General features: G+C 44.7%; 2 protein-coding genes across 7 annotated transcripts; both read right to left on the bottom strand.

Moving 5' to 3' along the window:
* Positions 1-6: 6 nt before the first annotated feature.
* On the bottom strand, positions 7-24810 carry LOC118503741. Of its 6 annotated transcripts, none has more exons than XM_036037369.1 (5): positions 24191-24808; positions 20641-24088; positions 5303-7298; positions 5034-5229; positions 7-3807 (listed from the first exon to the last, which is right to left on the bottom strand). In XM_036037369.1, the coding sequence occupies exons 2-5, from the start codon at positions 23329-23331 to the stop codon at positions 3585-3587; spliced, it is 5106 nt and encodes a 1701-aa protein (XP_035893262.1). In that variant the 5' UTR covers positions 23332-24088; positions 24191-24808; the 3' UTR covers positions 7-3584. The 6 variants fall into 6 exon arrangements, with proteins under 6 accessions (XP_035893262.1, XP_035893261.1, XP_035893263.1 ...); XM_036037368.1 differs by having other exon boundaries at positions 24538-24808; XM_036037370.1 differs by having other exon boundaries at positions 20641-24072; positions 24538-24808.
* Positions 24811-25275: 465 nt separating this feature from the next.
* LOC118503748 lies at positions 25276-27213 on the bottom strand. Its single transcript, XM_036037398.1, has 2 exons — positions 26963-27213; positions 25276-26887 (listed from the first exon to the last, which is right to left on the bottom strand). The coding sequence occupies exon 2, from the start codon at positions 26884-26886 to the stop codon at positions 25537-25539; it is 1350 nt and encodes a 449-aa protein (XP_035893291.1). The 5' UTR covers position 26887; positions 26963-27213; the 3' UTR covers positions 25276-25536.
* Between the last annotated feature and the right edge of the window lie 52 nt (positions 27214-27265).

Here is a 27265-nt window from a genome sequence, read left to right as displayed (position 1 = left end):
ACTCGCTCAAACACACACAATTTATCAACTTGAAATAATATTTCAATATACTGAATATACATATATATATTTTCATTGTTCTTCAAATCGGCATCGAAAAAAAATGGTGGCTCGTCATCATCGCACTACTCTTACTGTAGATCACCAAAAACTACATTAACTGAATTAAAGCTACCGGTAATTTAAAAAAAAAAACACACACGAACGAAACATTATTCAATCTGTATAGATATACCACTTTTGTTTGCAAATTGCGTTCGTATAAAATGAGGCAAACAGTTTCGTCCCCACTCGCTTTGCTAGGCTTTATGTGATGATTGGTATGCTTGCTGGTGATTAAAAAATAGGCTTATGTGGGCGCAATTTGGTTGTTGGCCGGTTATGTTTTGTTGATATATTATGCTTACTCGGTACTTGCGTATGCGTACTTTTAACGCGGACTGACTTGTTTTTGTTGTTGTTGGCTATTGGCTTTTTGCATGTACATATTTGATGTGGTTTTGGCTAATATAGACTACTGTTAGCAAAACGATACTGCAAATCGGTGAAGATGGGTAAGAAGAAATATATTTTACAGGGTTTCTCGAGCCAGTTCTTGATTGTAACGCTATAAGTCAATAGCATAAAACGCTTATCCGACAATCCGCATTTTTCGACGGGGGTAAAAGCGGATTGAGAAGCCCACCCCCCCTGACAAAATTTGTTAGGCACTGTAGAATTTACGCCTGAATGTATGCAATCCGCAGCACACGTTGCAAAAGTTTCACAGTGTGCTTTCAGTGTGGTCAAAAATGGTTGAATAAAGTCGAATGAAATATTGCTTATTATTCGATTAAATCCCCCTCCCCCTATTCTGACCATTTAGATTGGCTTACAGGAGCTACGTAAAAGTTTTTGGTCACGCTAGGAGTGACCAATCAGGCTTTCAACATACACGTTGTTCCCGGACTGTGACGGAACATTGGTTCGATAGATACTTGTTAACGGGCATTTATATTCAGAAAAGGAGGAAAAATAAGAATAATAACATTTTAAATCACTTCTTACAATGTATATTATCATGCTCATACTCGCTGTCCAGTAACAGTATAAGGGAACAATGCACAATATTTATATGAAACAAGTTATGACAATACAAAAATCACACTGTGCAATAAAAATGATAGGCCACAGTGCTGAACATAAAAGATTCTAGGAGGGAGGGGGGGGGGGGGGCTTCTCGAGTCTTTTACTCCGACGGGAAAACAAAGCACTCAACTCCGTAAAATTCCAGTGGAAAATACCCAGTTGACGGACCTGTCGGATTAAAGATTTATGCTGTTGAGACATATAGTGTTACAATGTTGAACTGGCCTGAGAAACCCTGTAAAGTGTTTTTTCCTCGCACAAGTTGCGTTATTTTGATTGCATTTTAAGCTTCAATTACATCACCAGTTTCGTTACGTTTCGTTCGCTTTTGTCGGATTTTCGATTTTTTTGTGTCTTGCTCCTTTCTCTATGTTTCACCTAAAGAACCTAATACTTACATCACAAGATACTGTGATACTGTTATCCCAGGGGGGAGAAAGAAACGAAAACATTCCTATGATCCGTACCTAATATAACACCTTCTTACACCTTATGTTTTCCTATACTAGGCTCGATTTAATCTCAATATGCATCACCACATCATCATCATCATCCTGGTGCCTTTTCCCTAACAACATCATCACATTCGTTTGTCGCGTCTCGATCGTACCATAAATTAAAAAAAAACATCCCGACCATGCTAAGCACCCTCGCCAGCTGCGCTGCTAAAACTAAACCAAAACATTATTTCGATCGTCATCGACCTTCCCGCTCGGGGTCCTTCATCCGTTCGGTAAGGTTCATCATCTAAATATGATTTCTATTGAATTACGTTTACGTCAGTTCGTTTGAGTGGCAGCTTCGGAACGATTTGTAGGTTTTGTCGCACCATAACCATCACCGCTGTAGTACACCGCAATGTACCATTTTGTTCTTGCGCTCGCTTTCTTTCGTATCGTTCCATGCTGTACCGTGTGCAGTAAGCTGGAGCGATATTTATGATCTACAACAAACAAAACCAACGTGAGAGCGGAAATCATTCAAGGCATCTAGCGTTTAGCGTTTGTAAAATACTTTCAATCAACTTTACGCATTTGGTAACACGGTGGCAAATTAGTAGTACGAAGGCATCTGTGTACCCAAAGACAGATTGTAGCTAAATGGTTCTTTTAAACGATTTCTCTAAGCCATCTTGAAAACGAGTTCCAACAAAGTGTAAACGAAACAAATTGGTCAACTATTATTTCTACAAGAGTATTAACGTGCAAAACTCAATGGAGGCAATTTAACGGAAACATTCAAACAATGTTCTGTCGGGTCGTTCTGTTCGTTCGGTTCTATCGTGACAGAGATTCCGCCAGTCGTAGTCACATGGCTTGGTTCATATTTTGTTTCTACAGTCGGTAGATTTTGGTACATTTTAATGTAGCTGTAAAGTACCTACACACACAGGCTTATCGAAATGAAAAAAAATGTCTTCCCATTCAAGAACCTAGAACCTTAACTTCACAAAAATGTACAAAAAATCGTCGCAAAATAGCACATAATACACACACACACAGGTTGCTTTAAAAAATATCAAATAACAATTAACTAGAGACTTTAATCTGCGCATGGTTAAAAGTTTAGAAACAATCGCAACAAAGCATATGCAGATAACAATGTGGCTCCCACAGTCAGAAGAATCAAACCTAGCCGAATAGTTTCCAACGTTTTTAATATGCAACTAAACAAGTGGAAACTGTACCGTAATTGCGTGTGTGTGGGTGTGTGTGTGGGTGTGTGTGTGTGCCCAAAGCTCAAATGAATAGTTTACAGCGCACTAGAATATGCTTCCTGTATGTGACCGTTGCCGTTCGTTATGCTTGAACGATTGTGTATATTTGTGGCTATTAAGCCAACTTAAGAAATAAAGCTACCGGCTACGACTACGTATCGATTACGTTAATATTATACCTTTAAAAGCCTAACATACTGTTTATGCGCACGCATACGAAGATTCTGTCCGTAAAATGCTGTTTATGCTACAGGTTTCTTTTTTGCGTTCGGTGGTGGTGGACCTAGAGCCATCCGTTGTTAAAATGTTCACAGTGGACCGATAAACCAAAAAAAAGCTAAATGAAATCTTCAAACCGAACACACCGAGGTTGATAACACCTAATCCTACCACAAAACAATGAAATCATATCCGAGATTTTAGAGTTCTGCAAGCAAAGGCTTGGTTGGTTGGTTAGCGATGATTTCAGACTATAAGCAAACTGTACCGTACACAATGCATTGGTATTCCAAAATGTTTGCGCTCACTGCTTGTGACTATTGTTGGACAGGCTTGTTGCAGGCATCAATACTAAATCTATCGCTTCTATGGGGAGTTTTCCGAGCAGGAAGCTGTAACATCCTAATGGCGCAAATAGACGCGAAGCTCCCAAACCGTGTAAAGTGTTTATAGTCTCATGAGTCTCATCCAGTCGTTTCCAACGCTCCAAACGGCGTCTGATGGTAACTGTCTGTTTGCTTCAGTGCACGTAGTCATCATCCGCGTCTAGCTCCTCGCTCGATTCCGTCGATGTTAACGTCCAACGGTTGTCACCACTCTCCGGATGTTCTTCCCCCCGGATGGTCTGATTGTATGCGCCGCGCAAGTTAACATTACTGCTATTACCAACATTACCTTGGTATAGACGGCCACCGCCAACGCTACCGACACCACTGTGGTAGGACTGAGATCTCAAAACGGAGCTAAAAGAAAAAAACAAGACGGTAGAAGTTATGAAGTCGAATCGAACCGTTACAGATAATTACACACCACTGCACAAAGTTCAACTTTCTTTGCGGAGGCAGTCATTTAATCCTTAAAAAAATTAAACAATTATCAACTCATCACAAACTACATCCCTGCTCTAGATGCTGCCTCACTGCCTAGCAATAGCAGCATTATGGTCTTGTTCGGCCGAAAAAGGTCTTCTTCTTCTTCGTCACTACAACCTCCAAAGATTTCGGCCTACCATTTCTGGCTTACTATACTCATTGATACCACATAGTTGGATAGTCAAGTCCTCATAATGGGGGAAACGGCCCAAATGGGATTTGAATCCAGGTCCTGCCGTGTGAAGACCAGCGCCGCCATCGGGTCGTACTCACTAGTTCGTCATTCTAAGTGTGACTAATGAGAACAACACCAAATGGAACAAACACAAACAACATTTAATTGATTTTTTTACATAGCAGCAAGGTTGCCCCCATCTTATCTTAGCGGACACGGTCAAGGAAAAATGCTGTGAGATGCCCCGGACAAGCAGCGATAAGAATCAGCGCATCGAATCGCTGGACAATCAATAATTTATTACACTGCTGCTGCAAAGGCGACCAGGGAAGAGATAACGATTGATAAAAATCAAGCTTCAGTAGGTATCAACCGCGGAAGCTTGCTATTGAAACTCATTATTTACAGAAAGCGGCTGATTTGTGCGTTGGTATTTGTCTCGCTCTTCTTGGCCTAACGACCTCTTAGGTTGGATAGTCAGTCCTCACTACGAGGGAACGGTCCGGATAGGATTTGAACCCCGGTCCAGCCATATTAAGACCGGCACCGTTGTCGCCTCTATCGCCGGACAGCCCCCATTACTCCGGGTATTGGCCTATTACTTCTATAATATCTTTAATTCTACCAGACACAAACTTCAAACCAAGTACACACCCAGTATGTAGAGAAAAAAAGCTTACATTGCTTGCATTGCGTAGTGCGAGTGAAGGAAGAGTCAGGAAATGAAATAAAAGGGGTTCGAGAGGTTCTCTAGTTGTAGCAGACATGAAGAGACAAGTGTAGAGACATATTTACAATACAGATCTTGTGCAGTTTCCAAATAGCGTAGATAGTATAGATAGGGAAAAAGGGTCGAACATAGCGAAAGAGATAGAAGAACAGTGACAGTGTGTGGTGAAAGAAAGCAAAAAGCGTAGCAAACCTTTCATTCGATTTACTTTGCCGTTCCGAATGTAGCTGCGATTGCTGCTGCTGCTGCTGCTGCTGCTGTTGGGCGGCAGCGAGACGCCTCGATTCTTCCTGCTGTTTCTTTTTTCCCTCGAGGGCAGCCTTCATCGGATCGTAACTCGCGCGCCTTCGCCACATTTCCAGCTCCTGTTCCTTTGCAACTTTAACGGCTAAAAGCGTTAAAAACGATTTTTGTAAACCCATACAGCAACGATAACAGCAAATAATTGTCTTGTTACTTACGATCTTTCTTCGTGACACTACCGGCTCCGGTGCCACTGCCGCTAGATTTACTGGCTGCACTGCTAGCTGACTTGATGCTTCGGGCACTCATCCGGGTAGGATCGGTTCGACTGATCGCCGACGAAACGGACGCACTACTCGGACTCTTCCGGACGCCCTCCTGCCGCAGGAGATAGCTTTTGGATTCATCTTTCTTCAGGAAGTTGGCTGCATTGGAGGATTTGTACTTGGAAATATCCAAATACTTCGGTTGCACCTTGCCACCGCTTCCCACTGCCGACGAAGTCGTAGAGTTAATGGACTGTGTGGACTGTTGCTGCCCTTTACCGCCCATTAGCATCTCGCGTCCAGTAGCGGATTTGCGCAAGTTTAGATCCTGCTTCATACGATTCAAACTAGAATCACGAGGCATTGACGCCCGATCCCTGCCGAGACCTCGCATCTGAACTGCCCGTCGGGGCAGCTCAGGCGTGTTGGGACATGCCGCAGCACCGCCAGTTTGTTTCGTACTTGCTGCAGTTCCACCTCCTCCCACAGCTGCACCACCACCACCACCTGCCAATTTCTTGTTCTGTTCCATGCGCATTAGGAACGTTTTGTTGTAGCGCGTGTTTGTGAGCGGTTCCTTCTCCAACCGTGCACCATTCGCATCGAGATCTTCATCATCCAGATCATCCACTGGATCATCCTCGTCCGTTAAGGAGTTTGAAGAGTAGTCGTCTTGCTGTCTCCGATCTCTCATTTGCAGCCCATCATCCTCTCCATCGTTGATGTACAGCATCAACTCATCGGGATAGTTCGGGTCCATCACCAGCTGGTGGCGATGATGCGGTGGCTGCACCGAATGATGATGATACTGCTGTGGTTGCACACTGCTATCCAACACACCGGCGGCCATTTTCTTAAAGCTAGTGCTGCTAGCCGACTTCTGTATCCTTGAGGCACCAGTCACCGTGCGACCATTGACACCGGTCAGTCCTCCCGCTTTCGTCGACATTGTCGGTGTGGCCGGTTTCATCACATTCGGTTTAACCGAGAATGAGCTTGATCTTTTGATGGGTGATGTAAGATGTTGCTGCTGTTGATGTGGTTGTGCTTTTTGAACACGATTAACGACGACATTTTTCTGATTTGCCGTCATCACTTGCTTGGCACCAGTGGAAGTTGGCAAATGTTGCTGAACACCGCCGGACCTTTTGCGAGGTTCTAGCGACATCGCTCTTGGCCGCGGCATTACACTATCCGCTATCAGCCCGCCAGTCTTCCTAATGTTTAAATCCATCTCCTCCTCCTCCTCGTCGTCATCGTCATCAATGTCCTCCTCAAATTCTTCCTCATCATAGTCCCTACAGTCGTCCGGATCTTCCAAATCATCAACATCGGCATCCACGTCCAGCGGCTCACCACCATGCCCTCCATAGTATCCTGCGCCGGCCGATTGATCAAACTGTTGGAAACATTTAACGGGCTTTGGTGGCAGCGAAGACATCACACCTTCGTACGAGTTGTGCCGCGTGTGATGACGCTTGGAGAAATCCAACTTCGGGCTTGTCGTGTTGGTGTTCAAACTACGCGTCATGTGACCGGCTCCAGCGCCTGCGGAGGCTCCATTTGGCAGATAGGAAGTCGGTGACGAGAGTGGATCTACGCCACCGTCCAGCGAATGGTTTCGCTTGTGTCCTGCACCACCACCGATGTTCTGGTGCAGTTGATGATGATGCAAATTGTTGCGCTGCTGCAGATGCTGCGGTGAGTACAATGGCGAATTGAGGTCTCCATAGTTGTTACTACTAAGCCCAGGCGAATGGATTGGAGATTGGAGCGAATTCATCGGCGACACTTTCGGTGACATCTTGCGCGATGCGGGACTGAGCGGGCTGGAAGAGTGGTGCGAAGAGCTGTTCCGTAGCGAATTGCGCCGCTGCAGGTTTTGCAATGTCGAAATGGCGGCGGCCGTTTTCTGCAGATACATCTCCGTTTCATTTCCGGAAAGATCCTAACATTGAAATGGCAAAAAAATACATACATAACAAGGTTAAAAATGTTGCAAAGTTTGTTCGGTCAAAAACAGCAAGCATTCTACCCTACCATGAGCAGTTCCTGTGCTCAAGGTCGGCTTGGAAACTAATCTAAAATATACAAAACGTGGTCGACTGTGCTCTATCACACATGTCAGTAGTGGTGGTTTCAAGAGAAAGAAAGTACTATAAATAACTCTGCACTACCAGAAAACTACCAAGCCAGAGCTAGCCAGCCAGTCAACCAAACCATCAGCTGGTGGCCTAGACACACTGACGATATTATTGGCCGGTGGATGATCACTCGCTCTGTGTGTCTCGCGGACACAGAAACCATCAACATAGCGCGTCAACATTAACTAGAAAGAATAAACAAAAAAGCAAACCGACCACCAGATACACACACATGACGCTATTCCGTTGCTTCATCGCACGCTACAGAATTCTCAATCACGGTGGGATACAAATTGAAATCTGCTCATTTACCATTCACCTACTGCTGCCAGTCTGGTCCACGTCTACCCTTCCCTCAACTCTCCTTCCAATGATTAGCATAAAAGTGCTAACGAAACGGGTGGCATCAAATATCTTTCTCACACAGCATGGAACTCCTGTTTGCTGCCAAATAAATGCCAAAACATCACACTACTGATCCGTACCGCATTTTCGTATTGCCTCCATGCTCATGAAGGTTGGACAGAAGTAGTACTCGCAGCAAGGGGTGTCGTAAGCCATGTTGAATTCATAGAGGTGCCGACATTAGTAGAAACCCGTCCGATTTCGGAAATTCAATCTCTAATGGCCAGTGTTTCTTTGGTGAAGGGTTACAACTCACAGCTACCCAGACCACCAGGAGTGCAAACTAGTATCGCTCTTAAACTTTAAGTGGACTTCAGGAAGAAGTGTGAAGTTCATCATAAATTTTCAAATTTTCTACAATTTTAACTCTTTAGCTTTACTTCAACGGACGGTGAGAACACCACCGTCAAAAGCAATTAAAATCACTAACCTTCGTCCAAAGTATCAGTGTCAATCGCAGCTGAAATGTTAGAAGGGATACGCGTCCTCCAAATTTCTGATCCGAATAAATCTGCCTCTTATATTTAGAATTTTTGAGGGGTTTTGCCCTTCACAAATCCTGTTTATCTGATCATGCCAGGGACGATCGTTTCAAGTTAATATGAAATATTTAGAAGCAATCCCAACGAAATGTGTCTGCTACGATCTCTTGCATCGTTGGCTGACATCATCCAAATAGGGCTTCCTCGCACAGAACATACAATCCCAAAAAGGAAAATATAAATTGATACCTATAATCCCCGTTTACAACAATAATTTATTTTTCTGAAATCCCATGACACGGTGCTCTTGCACGAAGCGAAACCAAACTCCATATATGGAGTCGAAGCATTGACACAGAGTTCATTCCACAGCAATCACAATACGCGTTATTGAATTTACATGAACTCCCCATTATCGCCTTATCCAGCTACGCCTTTCGGCCCAACCACGAGAGCCGAATGTCATGTACCACTACTACTGCCTCATGTAACAGCCTTCGAGTTTGTCATCATTAATGAGAGAACATCCCAGTATTTCATGCTTCAAAAGCACTCATACGTCATCTTTAAGGACGCGTTCGGTGTGTCCTTGGCATTTTGAATGGTATGAAGCGGCGCCACTATCATGAATTTCTCTCCCTTTGCTACTCTCCCATTTTGGTGTCCCGTAGCGTCCGTCCCCACGGACGTTGGGTCCGTCGCACCCTGATCATTTACTACGACCTTCGCGAGAAATGAAGTGTCGTTGATACGATCATGGCCCTTCGCAAGGATGGCAACCAAGAGAATATAAGCAAATAACGACTGTAAGAAATTTTTTCGAGCAAAAGTTACAACGGAAAACCAAATATTTCAAAAATGTTATGCACACCCATTAAACCAACCTTATTCAATTGGCGTTACACAATTCGTACAGCGATGTGCAAAGTTATCGCAAAAAAATCGCTCCCCCACATAAGGTTACTTCTTTAATGTTCCAATGACACGCATCGTTATGGTGCGAAGTCACCATTTACCACGCAAACCACCAGTGCCAAATGCAAATTCAACCGACCCCGCTTAGTGTGGAATGCAATTTGACGCTTTTGGGGGGGGTGGCCACAACATCCACCACATCATTCGTAGCCAAACGCTACCTACCTCATTAGTGTCTCATTTATCAGCAAATAGTTTTTTACGAAAAATAACTGGAGTCTGAACTGTTTCCGAACCCAACAGCAATTCAGCACGCCTAATCTCTCGAGTAATCTCATTCATTGAAGGTTTTGTTTGTGGCATGCTTCCGCACTGGCAAGTTCCGGATTTTGTTGCATCCATCCCACACGTAGAAACGGGCTCGAGGCAAACCGCATCCTCACCACCGATGGCTTCAACGGAATGTAAGAAACAAAACATTGCACTACCACCGCTTGCTTTGTGACCATCTTCACAGCTTCCAACGAATGGAATGGAATTTTTTACATAAATCAAAATCCCCTCCCCAGACCGACACTTCCTTGACATTCAATGCACCACTCGCCAAGGCGATTCCCGCCGTACCAGTTCCGGATTCGGTGCTAATCGTTTAATTGGACACCATTAACAATTCATTCGTAAATTTTTGCGCCGGGCGAGAACTAGACACAAAAAGATTGGCGCTTTGTTTTTTTAATTAGCAACCCTTTCCGCCGCTGCTTAGCACATCGCGTCTCTTATCTCGTGGTTACACTAATTTGCACATCAGCAACGTGGCTTTGCTTAGCTTTGATGGAGTTTGAACTATCTTCTTTTATATTATGATTTAATGTTAATATCGTTATTTTTAGAGCTTTCTATAACATAACCTAAATTATACAGTAATCACAAACAGTTGTTATTGATAACTTAGTTGTTTTAAAGGCATAGTCCAAACAATGTAAACAAGAAGTAAATGAGAAAACCTAAATTACAAGCCCTTCGTACACATTCCGCAATCGGGCAAGTTGATAAAACTATTCAACTTAAACCAAATAATTAACATGTCTATTGCACCGGCTGTCCAGGAAAGGCGAACGGCGAGGAATAATTATACACTGCAGTGAAGCACGACCGGGGGAAAAAAGTATATCATTTGTGTTGCGCAAACTCAAACTGCACACAGTTGGTCATCGAATAATCAAGTTATTATGATCCATGGAAAAGGGCCACATTGGCCAGAATTGAATTCGTTGACGCGGAAAATTATAGCACAACACAGTGAACGCACTTCTAAAGCGTTTGAATCACCTCAATTGTCATTCGATACGTTGATTAGTGTTGGAGACATGTCTTTATATGGATAAAAACATAAACATAAAGCTTTGAAAAAAAAATGTAAACAAATTCTAGAGAATATTCACTGCCTTCTTATCTTTGTCCGATGCAACTAACTAACGCGAACTTATATTGAAACATCACGTCCGTGTATATCAGTTGGGCACACGTGCATTAGTCTTGCTAGGTTTGTCTTGTAAGTCTTGTCGCGTGTAGTTGAAGCTGTGATAAGGGACCAGCAACGAAAGATAAGAAGCATCCACCAAATGAAACAACGATTGCGTTTAAGAAAATATAGACTGGCTTTAAAGATTTTTCATGCGAGATCCCTGGATCCTAACGATCCACTCAACTATCCATCGTCTTAGGAAGCATGTCCTCTATGGGGGAACTACGCTTGAAGTATTATTGAAGATATAGTGAGCGAAGTCGTTCAAAATTGTTACATCCTTTCACTTCTGGAGAAAGATCAGACCAGAGGATTTGAGTAAGTTTCCATTCCAACTGATTCTCATCCAGGATTAGTCTATTTGTCAATACATACATTACAGAGGGAATTGGCACAATAAGACAATGTAAGTAACGCATTCTTTAATCTGAATGTCTTGGCAAAAAAATAAACATAATCGAATCAAATCGAAAAATCGAAAACACACAACTTCAAGGCCCGCACAATTGATAGTGCAAAGTTCCGATAGCGCTCCACCATCGCTGCCATAAAGTGGACCATTCCACTGTGACTCATGCCGGCATGCCTTTCAAACAAATGTCTCACTCAATAAGGAAACTTTTCCTTTCCTTTCAGTTCCATTCATACGACTCTAGACAACAAAAACCAGCAACCGTCGAACGATCGGATCAATGCTCACGGAGCGGCAAGTCCAGAGCTCGCTTCTCGGTCATTAAAGAAGCACACAGCATAAATCAATGCCATGTAGTAACACCCACGAGGGATATTGCGTACGGCAGCGCAGTTGACTAGAGTTCATTCCGAGCCAATTTCGAAGAGATAGAACTACTCACTCCGACGCTGTAATCTTATGCAAAATAACTGTCAAGCACTATAAACTACACAAGTTTAGCAGAGGGCGACTTCGTTTTAAGCACCATCGAAGCTGTCTCGCCTAGAGCGTCGTAAATGTCAAGTTAAGGAATACTCCAATAGATCTGTATCGTCCAGCAGAACAAACATGGATCTTTGTGTTTTAATGCACACATTTCTGGTATCTGAAACTATCAGTATAAAAAATTATAGCACCAACTTTATATTATCGTGATTGTTTAAGAGCTCAATAAAAATAAATAGAATTATAAAAATTAAAAGAAAAAGAATTGCCAACCTCAAATAAAGCTGTTAAACCGGTGAAAGTACATTCGGTAGTGTAACCTTGTAAAACCAAACACATATTAAGTAACTGCTGATCGGACACCAAACAACGATAGCATCACAACTCCCGCGTGGCACTCGCATTAGACGCATGTGGGTGGCTGCTGTTCGATTACATCAATCATAAAAAAGTAAACTCACTTTCACTGATTTGCTTCTGTTGGCGGTACGGTTTGGAACCAATCCGAATGTCTGCTCTCACTGGCGGCTAAAGCAATCCCAACTTCAAATGCCTTTTCTTTTCACCATCGCATCATCCATCACGATCATATCCAACTCCTTCCTATCGTATGCCCGTATCGGATTTTCCTGCTCTCCGGCTCCTTCCCTTTCGTTACACTTGTTGAATAATTCAAGCGTAGCTGTTGCTTTTTATCACTTGATGCATCAAAAATTAAAACATCAAATCGACGACCCACCCGGCGGACGTAAGCAACGGCATCCCCGGACGCCAAAGGTAAAGACGCACACCCACCCGGGCATGCTCGCGGCATATGCGTCTTGTGTGCACAATTAATCCGATGCGCATGCAACCATGACGCACCCGTTACGACAATATATGGCACATACCGTAGTCGATTAAGAAGGCACACACAATAGTGTTCCAGCCGTTTTTTTTTCTATCGCGATTAAATTCAATTTCAGTCTGATTTAATCCGACCAAGATAGTAAAATTACAGTTTTTGCGAATTTTCGTTGGTTGCGATGCGTGGTTTGCGATTGCGATGAACAAAAGTAGTGCTACTTCCTTCTATTTCGCAGGAACCTTGACCATGACTGTCTTCATAATAAATGTTTATATTTTTGCAGCTCTTTCAAAGTCTCACAGCTGGAGATCAGTTGATCCTTCGTCCAGGTAACATAATTAGTGGAATTGATGCTAGAATATAGGTCTCTGAGATAGGGTAGGAGTGGTTTCTGCCGATTCAAGGGTTTTGTATTCAATATTGCTGGACTAGGTCTGGACCATCTTCGGGACCATCTGGACGAAAGTTCTGACTCCTAAGCTTCAGGTTCATGAAGAATGAAGTAACCAGGCCTCCGGGAGAAGGAGCTGTAAGATACCAATCGGCTTTGGCTGGTGTTCAAGAAATGTTCCACCAAGCTCTTAAACCTCTACGTTTGTGGATAAACCATAATAGTATGGACAAATCCTTGTTTTGGGTAATAGTGCCATAATTGACAGTGCTATAATATTGTGTATGAATAGTTTTCAATACTTAAAAAGACAATTGGACGCAGGATCTTATTCTTTTTCTACTGCTTCTTTAACACCCCAGCCTCGAGAGAAAACTGCCTATCATTTCAGAATTCCTTGGTTTGTATAGCTTAGTCTATTCCAGACAAAAGCAAAGGAAGTCACAAACCTTTAATAAACTGGAATGTTCCGGCCCTTAGTAGAAACTAACACCATCACTACTATCCCAAGTTCTGAAAAAGTAAACGTTACGCCACTGTTACTAGGACACCATTACTGTAGCTAGTATTGCAAGACACAAAAGAAGATACAAACGGACGGCAATCGGATCAACCTATCCTCCACAGTATCGCGACCACGATTAAAACAACAATCCACAGACGTAGTCCGTCCGAACACTCACGATCGCCGTTTGATCGTGATCTTGATTTTCACGATCACGGACCGTGTCGCCACGGTGAAGCCACGCGGCGACGCTACGTGCGCTATTTATAAGTGCGAGGAAAATAATTTAACGCTGCTGGAATTGGATCGGTCGGCAAAAACGAAACGCTTGCGGGACGGGAAATTGCTAAACGGAAATTACAAAAAAAAAATGCAGAGGATGTTTCTTCACCAGAAGATTTGCTGAATTTTAAACAGTCAACTTAAAACTAAAAAGAGGTATGAATTTAAGCTGAAGGCGCTGCAAAGGCCACAGGTTCTGACCGTTGAGATCGTAATACATCCTAATTTCATCACTTAAGAAAAAAACCATTTCAATCGCTCGTAGGCGATGTGCGTTCGCTTGTTGTCGATCGTAAATATCAACACTGTTGACAAGCTTCGTAGTTCGCACACACTGCGGTTGCGGTTGAATGCCACCGGAATTTCTGCACAAAAAAAACCAACATTCGCACACACGATGAACATCACAACTCTTTCCTCTCGGATGGTCTTGAGCTGCAGGGCAGAAGGAAATGCACCGTTAAGCATCCAACTTTTCTCTCTGATCGCGTTTCCGTACGAGTGTGGATAAACACGTTCGCCACAAGGGAACGATCCAGCTTGTGAAGATTTTATGCGAATCAAACCTCAACCAAGTCATTGCGTCTCGTTAGCCAAAATCCATCTGGTAGCGTTCTTTCAAGGGAACGATCTTTGTACTCTAAAAAATTGGAGTCTTCTTTTGCTGACCCCATTGCTGCTGCTTTCGGTTGTTTGTAATACATTCAAAGTTCTTCCTCAACTGCACCCTCTCGCATAAGCATACATTCTACCATCCACCTACTCACACTCATTAAATCGAGCACAACTTAACCGCAAAGCGAACGGTAAAATCGTGCCGGTAAACACATCAGCGGAAAGGAAAATACGACCACCACCACACCCCCGGTGCACCCTCGAGCTTTTCCTTCCCCACGCTTTCCGTGCATTTTCTTGACATACATCTTTCATAATGTCTTCGCGGTTCGTAAGAGTTTCAGTGTTACTCAGCGACGGATACAGCAACACAACAGGTTGCGATGAGTTCCGAAGAGAAGGACGGATTTTCATACCTTGGTACGGCTGGGCAAAACTTAACCAGCCAAAATCCATACCCCCACGAGAGATGACGAAGATGAAATAATTACGCCAAGATGTCGTGAGTTCAACAGCCGGAGAAGTAGCAAAAGCCAGGCAAGAAAATACGATTTGAGCTATCACATGAATAATGCATTTGTGTGTGTGCGCTTGTTTTTTTTCCTCTCTCTCTCCCTCAGATGTTGAAGATGAGTTGCACACGGTGGGTTTTTAGCTTTCCATTCATAAAACATTCCATCATCATCGTTGGCACGGTACAAGATAAGCGGCATCAAAAATGTCTACAAACACAAACGATTAATTTGCAAAAGCCCGAGCACCCGATTGGGGATGTAGATTTGGCAGCTAGATAAGCATTATTATTTTTAATAAACCATCAGACATTATCAGACGTTGTTAACTTTTTTTTTAAAGTAAATAAAGAAAGTGGAGTGCCATAACGAGCATGATTTATTAGTGGATGAGTTCAAGCAAATGTAACAACATTTTTTTTAAATGTGAAAGTTGTTGATACGGCTCAGAAAAACTAGATGTATTCTACTTTCAAAGCCTTGGAAATTAAGTCCATCGAAACTCTAATTAGTGTCCAAGCCTTCAACTCTTTATTTTTCTTTTCGCAGTTAATATTCCACCAAATAAATTCCTACACCTGTCGTCCAGTTACACATCCATCAAAAGTTCTATATTTTTGATGCGACCATTAGGCCACACCTATCTCCGGTGGTATATTTCACGATTATTAGCGAACTGGAATGTGAAGCAAGCACAGAATTGAGGATGACCGCCGAAAGCTGCTCCCATAAACAGAAATCAATGAACCAGCAGCAACAGTCCAACAGCTTTGACTCTAGCAGTTCGGTCAGCTGGCTTTCGTAACATAGATTCAAGCAGAAACCTCGCCCTCCCTCATTTCCTATTAATCTCGAAATAAAACAGGAGTTATTGGCTTTCTGCCAAGAGACTAGAACCTGTGTGGCATTTACGGTGATAAGCAAAGTACACGCAATAATGAATGTTTTGTAAAGTTGAAGGCCTTTCTTCCGGGAACGAAACAGGTTACACTGCACAACAAACAGCTCACATCGATGTAAATCGAACGTTGCCTGATGCTTGATAGTGAAGCAACAACCAAATAGATATCAAGGTCCAGCTTAAACCACAGGTTCAGGCTGATTTAATCGAGAGACGGAAAGGAAGAAGGGCAGCCAATAGCTCCGACCGGTATTATGTCGGTCACGAACTGGTCCTCACAGCCTTAGAAATGTCTCGCACACTCAAACAACCAGATGGCCTTGCCGAGCGACATTCGTGAAGTATCTCCCACCCCGTACAGCGAAGCAGATCGAGTAAAAACCCCAAATTCCAGTTGCATTTTTCAGCGTCGGAACTAATTAATTCTATTGCTATACATCGTTTACCGATCTGTCGCCGAAAAATTTCTCCACCGAAGGGAAAAAACATCGACAGCCTACCACAAAGAAGGTGTTCCAGTTATAATTACAAGCAGACGCACACACACACACATAAACATAATAAGAATAAATAAAAATGAACCAAAAAATGTGTTCCACTTTCCACCCGGTTTGCTGGGGGAGAAAAATTACTTTCCACTTCACTTCCTATTTCAATTAGTTTCGATTTTTTTGTATCCAATTTACAGAAAGAGAAACTAGCAGCCCCCCTCTCCCCTCATCAACTGCCGCGTGGTCGTGGTGCTGTGCTGTCGTTGCATTGGCTCGTTGAAAATTGGTAAAGGATGAACCGGCTGGCTAATGGGGTAGGGACGAGGGAAAAACCAAAACACAACATCCAAGAAAACAAACATGAGACGACGAAATCGAAACTGAAAATCGATCGAACAGCTGGAAACGATCCGGGATTAACGTAAAGGGGGTGGGGTTGAGAAACGGAAGGAAAAACTCAGCCGATTGCGGTCGGAAAATAGAATTCCGATCGTTGGACCTCGCAGCTCAACTGGTGAACGGTAAATAACTATATTTGATTTGGAAAAACCATCTAGGCATACTTTTGCAGGCTTTGCAGAATGTAGATATAGACAATGAGATACATATTTTCCAATTATCCAGTTTATTATCCGGATCCAATTAAAAAGTAACGGAGACAACTGGTACAATGACGAGTTATATGAATTCAATATTGTGCAGCAGATTAGACTCGTCAGAATTGCCAGGGTTGATTGATCATGTCATGATAATGACACCGAACAACCAAAACCCTTATTTAGCGGTGCCCAATTGAACTCAATTGAAATGTGCTGAAGGCATTGAAGCTTATGCCATAATTATCAGGATAATCGAAATAGATGGACAGTGATGTAAATATAGCATCCAGTAGTAAGTAATCAACAGAGGAGCTCTGTTCGTATTACATGACCGAAAGAAGTCCAAAAGACTTTGTCGTCCAGTGCTCCCATGGGCCTCGATCGTAGAAATAACCTTTTCCAAGAGATTTAAAAAGTTCAAACGAAAAAGTTTCTACATGCTCCGAGTTTGGCGATCAGAGATCTCGAGATATGTTGCACAATCAAACTCTGGATAATGTGGATGCCAAAGACATTAGCGCTTGAATCGTAACTCCTGCCATTGGCTCTATAAAGTATAACCACTGCAGACACGACGTAGTAACCCTAAATTGAGGAAGCGTGGCAGATGACAGCACACAACTGTGAGTAATCCCAAGGACTCCTGCAGCATATCGTGCGTAGCGTCTTATAAATGATTATTTGAATGTTTTTTGACAACCAAAAGATTTCATTTCTGAGAGCGATCTTACAATTTAGCTATCCAAAATCGAGTTATTGCGTGTGCCAAACAAATAAATAACACATTGAACAATTAAAAAGAAATTCAATAAACTGAAAGTAAAAGCTGAAAGATCATCAAATTCTGTTTTGCTGACCACCACCACTATGCCGATACCCTCCCCTAATCTTTCCAACCCAGCTCAGGTCAGGAAACCATACATCTCGTGACACAGGAATGTTTGTTTACTTTGCTCAGCCCTCTGCAGTAACGGAAACAGTGCAGAAAGTATGTTATCTAGCGCCATCACCATCATCAGACAACTGCCAAAAACCGATCATTACGCGCGTTCCGAAGTGTGTGAAAATAAATCCCAAAGCATAAGAAGGTCGGTAGTTCGGTTAGTCTAAGCGCTTCTCGTGCTTCAAGTGATGTTTTGCGCGTTACACGTAAGAAACATACGAAAACACACTTCAAACAGCAGCACTGCATTGCACCGCACACGGCTCGGCGGCAGAGTCAAGCGCGATGAACTATTCACTAATTGTGGTATTAAAAACGGCGAAACCGAGCATCCTCGACGCGAAATCCGGATGGAGAAAGTTCAACGCCACTCCGGCACGAGGGGTGGTCGGCGAAAGAAATTGGATTGAATTTTGTGTACGTTTCGTTGTTTCTTCCTTTCTTGCGGATTATTGGATGTGTATTCGTTTTGTTTTTTGCTTCTGCAAAATCGTTTCTCATCGCCTCAAGGGTTTTCATTAGATGCTGCTCATATTTGGAATCACCTTCATTCTCTGCCCAGTCTGACGTTGCTATTTATTGATTTTAAAAAACACACATACGCGCGCCACTTTATGAAGCGAAGAAAACATGCTTAAATTAAGCGAAATTCATCATCGGACAGGTTGGAACATTGTTTAGACAGCAACGGTCCATATCATACAGAGCGGCGCGCAGAAGCAGGGCCCGCGCACTGTTTGCATATTTACCACGCGCAAATACCAAACGATCGTCACGCCGTTCGACGATCACGAGGCGAGATGGTTCCGAAGGATAAACATATGTTTTCTGGTATACATTTCCATCTCTGAAGCGGTGGAAAGTTATTTAAATGTTTAAACCACACTCGCTGAATTTATTATTCACTGCGCGATGCAGGCAAGCCTAAAATCGAAAATGAACTCTCAAACCTTCCCCAAGAGATGTAAATTTCCAATAGAAAATATATCTTCAGATATAGGCGATCTCCCAAGATTTCCCACGATCAGAAAATCAGAACGAAACACCGCGGAAGCCAGTGGTGTGCTCCTATAATTTATTTGATCAAAAAATGAAACCTATTATGCTACGACCCAGGAGAACCGATGAACCTATTTGCCTCATTTTTTGGTAGACTATCTACGGTTAAAGGTGTTGTGCAACTCCAATCCATTTCTTTTTTTTGAGCGATTTAAATTAAAAGCTATGTGTGAAGCATAATTATGTATGCGCCCAATAAAAGTATTGAGAAATTGAAACCCGAAAATGGAGCGGGAATCGCCAACGAAGAGAAGAACGAATTGGACCTGCCTTAATGCGCATTTCCAAACGCAGTTTAAAGCTTTATGGCTTAATTTATGGATACAGCCAAACAGGTTACTACAGTACAGTCCACCTCTTGCGCGAAAAGATGATCTCACCCACGCGGTTCGTGCCATTCAACATTTTTAAATATTATCCGAACATCTTCATTGCGTGGAAACTCAGCATTGAAACGCGGTGGGTGGTATTTTCATTTCTACCTCCCCCCAAAAAATACCACAATAACACAAATTCCTATAGGCAAGGAAAATGAAACAGTTCACGATCGGCCAAATCCACCAGCGGATGTGACATGAAAAGCAAGAAGCTTCAATCATTGTGCGCAAAAAATGTGTCATTCCGGTGTTCCGGACCTTGCGAGGGAGAGAAACCACTAAACGTTTGGTTTCGGGCCGTAATTGGCCATCGTCAGTCGGTCGATTCGCATCGTTTTGGGTAGCATTGCTCATGCACTGGAGTGGGAATGGAATAAAATCGAAAAAAAAAACATCTTCACCTTGAACGTCACGTCTGTGCCCGCCCCTTCATTCACAGAATGCCTTCGTCATCATGCCGACAGACAGACAGAGAGAGAGAGGGAGGACAATATTGACTGTATCAAAACAACAAATTTACACGAAACAAAATCATTCATAAGCATTTGCTGTTTACAACCGAAAAAATAGGTATGTAAATGAAAACTGAATCCGATTCGATTGAAGAGTTCTAATGGCATCAATATGGCAATTCAGATAATATTATTGACTCCCTATAGATAACCTCATTTCATCGGCAATCATGATAGAAGAGTGATATTACCAACAACAAGAGCTGGTACGGTGCAGCATTATCACCTTGCCTCTCCAGATTTAGTTAGCCTACGAAGTATTTATATGAATTTTATATTAAAATTCAATCAGACTATAAGACTCAATGTGATGATCACCATAATGAAAAACTAGGATATAAACGCGAAATCATTGACTATATGCTCAGGTGTCAGACAAGCGAACCTGAAGTATCCATATTTGTTTTTAAGAAGCAATGATAAACATCCACAAAACAAGTAATCCTCACAGGAGCACGATGTCTCATCTTTCGCACCTTGACTGCTAATTCCGCACGGGAAGGGTGACTTCACGACGCTCGAGTCACTCCGGTATGAGTCACTCCGACCTACCTATCTGTTCCTCCTCAAGTTGGGCATGAAATCTATTCGAAACCGTAAAAGTAGACAGACACTCGCACCCGAACCAGGATATTGTGTTTCACCGTTACCCTAACGTTTGCGGTTGCGGTTCCCTGTAACGTGCGCGTTTCGCACCCACCCAAGTCTGCCGCCGAAATGGGGCCAACAAAATTATGACTTCATTTTCACCTGCCCATGAAAATGAGGCGTCCAAAGGGTACGTTAATCAGGTCTTGGACCATCGATTCATTTAAGGCAACTGCATGCAATGCATTCCAAGCTAGCTTAAAAAGTAACTCCAAAAAAACGCGTGACAACCAACTTACCGAATTGCTTCCCTGTAGACTTCGATTACGGCTAACGCTGCGCGCCCGTCCTATCGAACCGATCGGTGATGGTATCTTGCTGGGACTCATCGGTGGTTTTGCAGCGCCAGCCGAGGGCGTTACCGGTGATGGATGCTGATTGTGACCGTACCGTCGCATGGAACCCCGCGATCCGGTACGTGCAAACTCGTTCATGGCGTACGGGAGCGGTTCCCGGAACTGATGATCCTCGTCCGGTGAGGTCGTCGTAAGCGGCTGATGCGGATTGCGAAACACTAGCGGATCACTTCCACTGCCCGGATGATGATTGTTCCGCGCACCGACCAGCCCACGATAGTGCTGCCGATGGTCCAGATTATCGCCAAACTCTTCATACTTTTTTGCCTCGTAGTAATCGCTCTTGGTAAGATCGATATCGAAATCGTATCCAAACTGATTGCCTCTGCTACCGCGCCGATTGCCCGCCTCACCGTCACACTCGGCTCCGTAACTTCGTGTCATCGAACCTGCAACTCCGGCATTGTTATAGGCCGTTGTTGCTGGCGGAGGATCGTGTGGATGCACCTTCGGGCTTGTGGACTTGGAATATTCGCGCGCATTCTTGGCCCACTCCTGAATCCAATCTTTCTTGGTCGCAACCGACGTTAACGCTGCAACGTCCGAGGGTGTTTTCCGACGAACAGGACTAACGTCTCCCTTCTTCACCTGTGAATGCCGATGATGACCTCCACCGCCCTGATGTGCCTTCTCGGAGTCCGTGTAGCAATTCAGAATCTTAGGTTCCTCGTCCGGCGGCTCCACCTTTACCAGTGCTTCGTCCACCCCATCCGTCAGCGCACAGCTTGTGGCGTGAATGTTCAATTTCGCGACGCCCTGCACATACTCCGAGCTATCGATGTGCGATTTGGTCAAGCTGTTGCGTCGCCGCTGGCCTACCGGCACTACCGGATTTCCCTCCAGCAGTGTCGGCTTCACGCTCAAGATACCGCTCGTCGTAACGGACGTAAACGTGCCCTGGTCCGGTGAGTCCAGTTCCGGCGCGATCATCCCGCTCTGCTGCTGCTGCTGCTTCCCAGACGAAGGTCGACTCGATCCCGTACTGCTGCCACCACTCTTCTGCGTGATGTTTTTCATGCGTGATTTGAGCTTCTCGATGTAGGATTGTTTGCTTTTCGTGCGTTCTTGAGCCGTTCCCCCGCCAGCCACACCCTTACCACCGCTGGCGGCCGGCGATGGTTCGTGGAAGTAGGATACCTCCAGTATGTTGTGCTTTCGATTCTCTGTCCCTTGCGCGGGCGCGGATGATGATTCCTCGTGCATTGCCGTCCGCCCATTTCGACGTTCTCCCGCAACACCCGTCCCTCCACTAGTCGTCCGCTCCAGATCAATCACTTCCAACTCCTCCCGAAAGTCTGTTGGACGTACGGCTGCCGGCACCAGCGGCACAGGATCAACCACCTCCGGTGGCAATGCAACGTGCGACGGACCGATCCGATCGATGTTCATCCGTTCCTTCTGCTCCTCGGTATAGTTCGCACCATCGATCGTGTACGTGCCCGCCTCACTAACCTCATCGTCATCCTCCCCGTCGTTACCCTTCGCTTTGCGGAAGTTTTCCAACGGTGCCTCCAGACACGGAATGCCGCCAGACGAGTCGAGACTTTCGGCGTTAAATTCCGAGCTGGAGTAAGAATAGTCTTTCCGCTCGAGATTGCCCACCTGTTGTTGCTGCTGGTGCTGCTGTTGTTCGAGCGCTAGCGCAAGCGTCGCCGATTTTGGTGCAAAACGACCCGAATTAGTGCTGGATCTCACAACGGCTTGTTTAGGCGCCGCTTCTTGCGCTCTTCCACTCGCCGCTCCCATCTCGCTCATACTCGTCCGAGGACTCCAGCTGTGCCGCTTCGTTGCCGACTGATCGCGCCCAACGGATCGTTGATTTTTCTCCCTCAACTTCACCGCCACCGGTCGCCCGGTGGAGTCATCGATCATGACCATCTGCTGGGAAGATTGTTGCTGGTCAGCCGCATCGTACGCCAACTGTTTGTTGCGTCGTGGCAAATTTACACTGGCCGGTGCCCGGGATGATCCTTGCTGCTGGCGTGCCGATGCTGCCGGTGAGGATGTACCCGAGCTTGACTCCAGCTTCGACAGCGAAACACCCCGCTTGTGTCGGGCCTGAAAGCGTTCCAGCATCTTTTCGTGCCGTTGCGAATCGACCGGTTTCTTCCCATCGCCAAAATCGATCGTAAACGCAAACGCATTCCGGACCGAATCGACCAGTGCCGTATCGTTACTGTCGGCATCCGATTGCTTCGATTTCGTGGTTGGTTCCTCACTAACGCTTCGGCCCGGTTTAAACATTTCTTGCATTGAAAGACTCTTGGCAACGGAATCGTGTGTTGCTGAGGGTGCCGCTCCTACCCGACCCACTCCACCCGGAATACGTCCAAATCCATCGGCACCACCTTCCGGTGAGCTATCACTTTTCTTCGAGTTCTCCGGCGTACAGTCGCTCTTCTCCTGCTGATGTTCCGGATCGTTCGGGCTGGAGGGTGTGTCCGGGACCACCGGTTTGATAATGCTGGATGGACTTGGTGTCATGTTGCTCGCATCAACAGGCTCATCCACCGAAGGAGCGGGGTGAAAATTATTTCCACCGATATTGCACTGCATCTCCCCAAAAGGATCCATTCAGCTAGTGGGGAGGAGTAAAAACACTAAAATTTATAAAACCACTGCCGCTAATTTGTGTCGGCTGCTTTGATTGTTGAGACGGATAGTATGATGCTTGCTTCCAGATGCCTTGAACCTATCGTTTGACAGATTAGAACTTTAACTTTTCGTTTGCCACTTGTTCTTCCGACTGTCGTCTTTGCTGTCTGCTATGGTAGCCAGCTGATGTCATGTTTTCGCTTAATCGCTTGCTCGCGCACACTCCTCCCGACCACATTCCATCACTCCTGTTGTCCTCTTCGTCACCCGCGTTTCAGTGTAGGGCGGATTTAACATGGGCGGAGGACCGACACGTTCTATCTGCTAGACACACCTGCGTCTGCTAGCAGGGAGATGACACACGGGCACAAAACCTTTGTTCGGACGGCGAGCAAATACCCGTAGCCCGGTGGTTCCGGCTATCCCAACCACACAGTTGTTGCACCCACCACACACACGCACACAACCAACCACACAGACGGGATGTACAATTTCGAGGTTATATTGATGCTACTGCTCCCGGTACCATGTTTGCGAAATACACACGCGTTTTCAGCATATTCACAGCCACTGCATGCTGCGATTTACTTTTGGCACACGTCACTCCCACTTTTTACATCCTTTCTCTAGATGCACTTTTGCCTTGAACACGGACACATCACTCTCACACACAGACACGCGCACAGAAGGAGGCTGATCAAGCACCGAGCGGGGCTATTGCTGTCGAGAATTTTACCTTTAAGAAAACATATTTGTGATAAAAAATATCTACTTTTCTGCCCCCAATTGCACAACATTTGCCACAGGACAATCACACTATCGCGGACACCGTCATCACCATAGTAACGCCCGACAAGAACAACTCGAAGCACGCAGACATACACGCACTCACACACGAATGTGAGGGTGATTTAAGCATAAATTTCCCTTTTGCATTGCTTTACGGCCACCACAAATAGAGCACACAGTTGGTGACACTTGGCTGCACACGATCACTGTGCACTTCACAATTACTGTGCACTCTGCCACAAGCCCGTGCCCTGTTTCATCCTGGCCGCTCAAGCTACTGGGATACGGTGCAGTTTCCGGAACGAACACTATCCCGCAGACGTTGTGCACCCAAAAAAAACACCTGATTGCTTCACCACCACAACAATGATTCACAATGGTTGATTAGGAACGAACCTCGGGGACACCTTTTCCATCAAACTAAACAACCCCGTCACTTCACTTCACGAACTTTTTCGACCAAAAAAAAGTGCGTTGACTCTTTGTTTCAACGATTCCCGGATTCACACAAGCGCAAAGTGAAGCGATGTTCGTGCACCACCAGTGAAATCGTTTCACTCACAGCGCAACAAATGCGTTCCTCTTCGCTTGGAGTGTGAATGGTTTTTGTGTTTAGAGATTTTTGTTTGCCTGCTGCTCGGAGACGTATCGCCCAGCTGGCTTGGCTCGTAAACAGGTATAAACAAGCTGTTAACCATGCATTTGCAAGCTAGCTTTGTCTTCCGTATTTCATACCTTTCGATGGCGAATGAGGAGTAGTTTTTGAAATATTTTTTTATGTTTCTTTTGCTATATTTATTGTAAGAAATCAGTGTGACATTCACAGTGTAAAAAATATTTAACTTTATTTCATCAAAAGTTTTATTTTCTTCACTGAAATCATTGACACTTGGGCGGTTTCGATTATACCCGCTGCAAGTTGACTTCCGACATTCGAAATTGTGGCAGTTACTTGAAAAAGAAACGCCCCCCTTTACTTTCTTGCGCAGAGTACGTCCCACAATAATCGTTCGCTCTTTTGAAACGGATTGAGTCGTTGCGAATAGAAATATTCAGCGTTACCAGAAGATATCCGTTTAAAGACCTATTTTAACAGTCAGTTTTGGCAAATTCATTAATCTAAACTATCTTATCTACTATTAATAGAAACGACATCAATGGACAGTTTATTGCTATCGGTAGAATAAACGGCTTCGGTACTTTACTTCTAGTAATGGATTGCGATGGAATGGAATGGAACAGGATTCGAGAAGTTTACGAGAGGCGCCAAGATAATTGCTTGTTCCATTCTTACGTAGAAGGCTTAGACAAGTTCCTTAGCATGAAGCGAGTTTAGTCGAATACTTAATTGTGTTCATTAATTTACTGACGCGCACTACACCGAAACATCCGCTTTTACATCTGCAATTTTCTATAATCCACCATATCTTCGTAGTCATCCAACACATCTATGTAAGCGGCAGGATCTTCCTTAATTATTATACATTCCGAACCACTCAGATTGTCAGTAGCGGCAACCTGTACACTGAACGACGATGTTGATGATGATGATGATGCGGATGACGATTGTCCGCTCTGTTCCTCCTTCTTTGCTAAAGCGCGTCCTCTCGTGCCCGATGGCACTTTCGGGGACTTTGTATTGACCAGCACGTACTTCGCCGGTACCGTGCCCGGCAGGGTCCGCCTAATGCGCTTACGGCTGTGAGGCACACTCCTGCGCATACCTTTCGCTTTGGCACGCGTGACTGAGTTGTGCAACTTTTTGCGCATAAAACTTTCCACCGAAAGATGATCGACCCGCTGCATCGGCGTAGTGCCTGCGTACTCAAACAGCCCGAGTATGTTTTTCAGCATGTTCAGCGCATGCTTATCTTTCCCGGCACCGGTCCAGCTGAAGGTGGCAAACAGCTTCCGGTCGATTAGCTGGTCCAGCAGGATGTGCATTCGGTGCTCGGATTCGCGCACCAGCCTTAGGCTCGAATCGATCCAGCCGCAAACCTGCTTGAGATATTCATCCTCATTCAGACGCTCTTCAAACTTTTCCACCTCGTCCATATCGCACAGCGTGTCGACTTTAAACTTTTCCGTCCGATCGAAACCCGGGATCCTTGCCGTTGCGCCCGATTCCTCGCGTTCGATAGCGATCTGCCTCACGTGCGCTTCCATTTGCTGTGCAACCAACGATTTTTCTACTTTACCAAATCCTTCCTTTAGCTTCTTGCGTATCTCCTCCTGATTGCTCTGTATCATATACTTCAGCTCGTTCATCAGGTCGAGCAGCTGCGGACATGGTTTTACCTCGCACAACGGATCACTGTCCGCCAGCTGCTTGTTGATACAGGATAATAGCTTCTGCACGTTGTCGTTCGAGCGTTGATTCGCAGCCGGCTTACCCTGCAGCTCTTGCCTGACACGAATATTTGGCCGGGTAGCTGGTGCAGTGTCTTGTAAAAATATGGTTGCATTCGATTGCTCGGTTTCCATTTCCATCGTTTCTATCATTTTATCGGCCGATTCCAGCGATGGGATGTTTCGGCAAAGAATTTCACATGCATGCTTCTCCCAAACCTCCGACGGTGTGCTGTATTCGTCTGCAAACAGTGCATTCAGCTTCCTAATGTTTCTAACGTGCGGCCAGTACACAAAGGCCAGTCCATCCTCTGGCCGCTGTATCCAATTGGCTGGCGCAGCAAGCAACTCTGTACCCCCAGTCCGAACCGGAATTTCTACCAAAAAGTACGGCATCCTGAATGTGCGGAGATAAAATCAAGAGGATCACTATTCTGTAGCACCTAGATCCCCGCTACAGATCCGTCCTTACCTGCATATAAAACGTTTTTTTGGCCCAGTGCCGTACAAATCTTTCCCACCGCACCCCCACACGGACGCTGTATTGTCTACTGTTGTTACGCGCTACTTTGGCATAAATTTGAACATTAAACGAGAAGGTTAAAGCGCTCAATTATCCTTCTCCCGCAATTGGCGTCCTTCGCTCGTTGTTGTACTTGCCTGCTGAAGATTCCACCAATTCAAAACAAACAAATGCCACACTGAAACAGCTGAAGTTTCAAATGTTCCCGGTGAAAAATATACATACAATACGAAATATTTCATTTCAAATGAA

This window comes from Anopheles stephensi, chromosome 2 (assembly GCF_013141755.1).
Source record: "Anopheles stephensi strain Indian chromosome 2, UCI_ANSTEP_V1.0, whole genome shotgun sequence".
Lineage (NCBI taxonomy): Eukaryota > Metazoa > Arthropoda > Insecta > Diptera > Culicidae > Anopheles > Anopheles stephensi.
The sequence above is the reverse complement of the archived record's forward strand: the minus strand, read 5'-3'. Positions and strand labels throughout refer to the sequence as shown.

What these genes read in the sequence shown, in the direction of transcription:
- LOC118503748 (XM_036037398.1), bottom strand. Translation starts at nt 26,886, where the DNA reads ATGCCGTACTTTTTGGTAGAAATTCCGGTTCGGACTGGGGGTACAGAG.
- LOC118503741 (XM_036037367.1), bottom strand. Translation starts at nt 23,331, where the DNA reads ATGGATCCTTTTGGGGAGATGCAGTGCAATATCGGTGGAAATAATTTT. An exon ending in GTCTACAGGGAAGCAATTCG is followed by an intron (nt 7,299 to 20,640) that starts GTAAGTTGGTTG and finishes TTTCAATGTTAG; the next exon opens with GATCTTTCCGGAAATGAAAC. An exon ending in CAAAGTAAATCGAATGAAAG is followed by an intron (nt 3,808 to 5,033) that starts GTTTGCTACGCT and finishes TTTTTCTTTTAG; the next exon opens with CTCCGTTTTGAGATCTCAGT.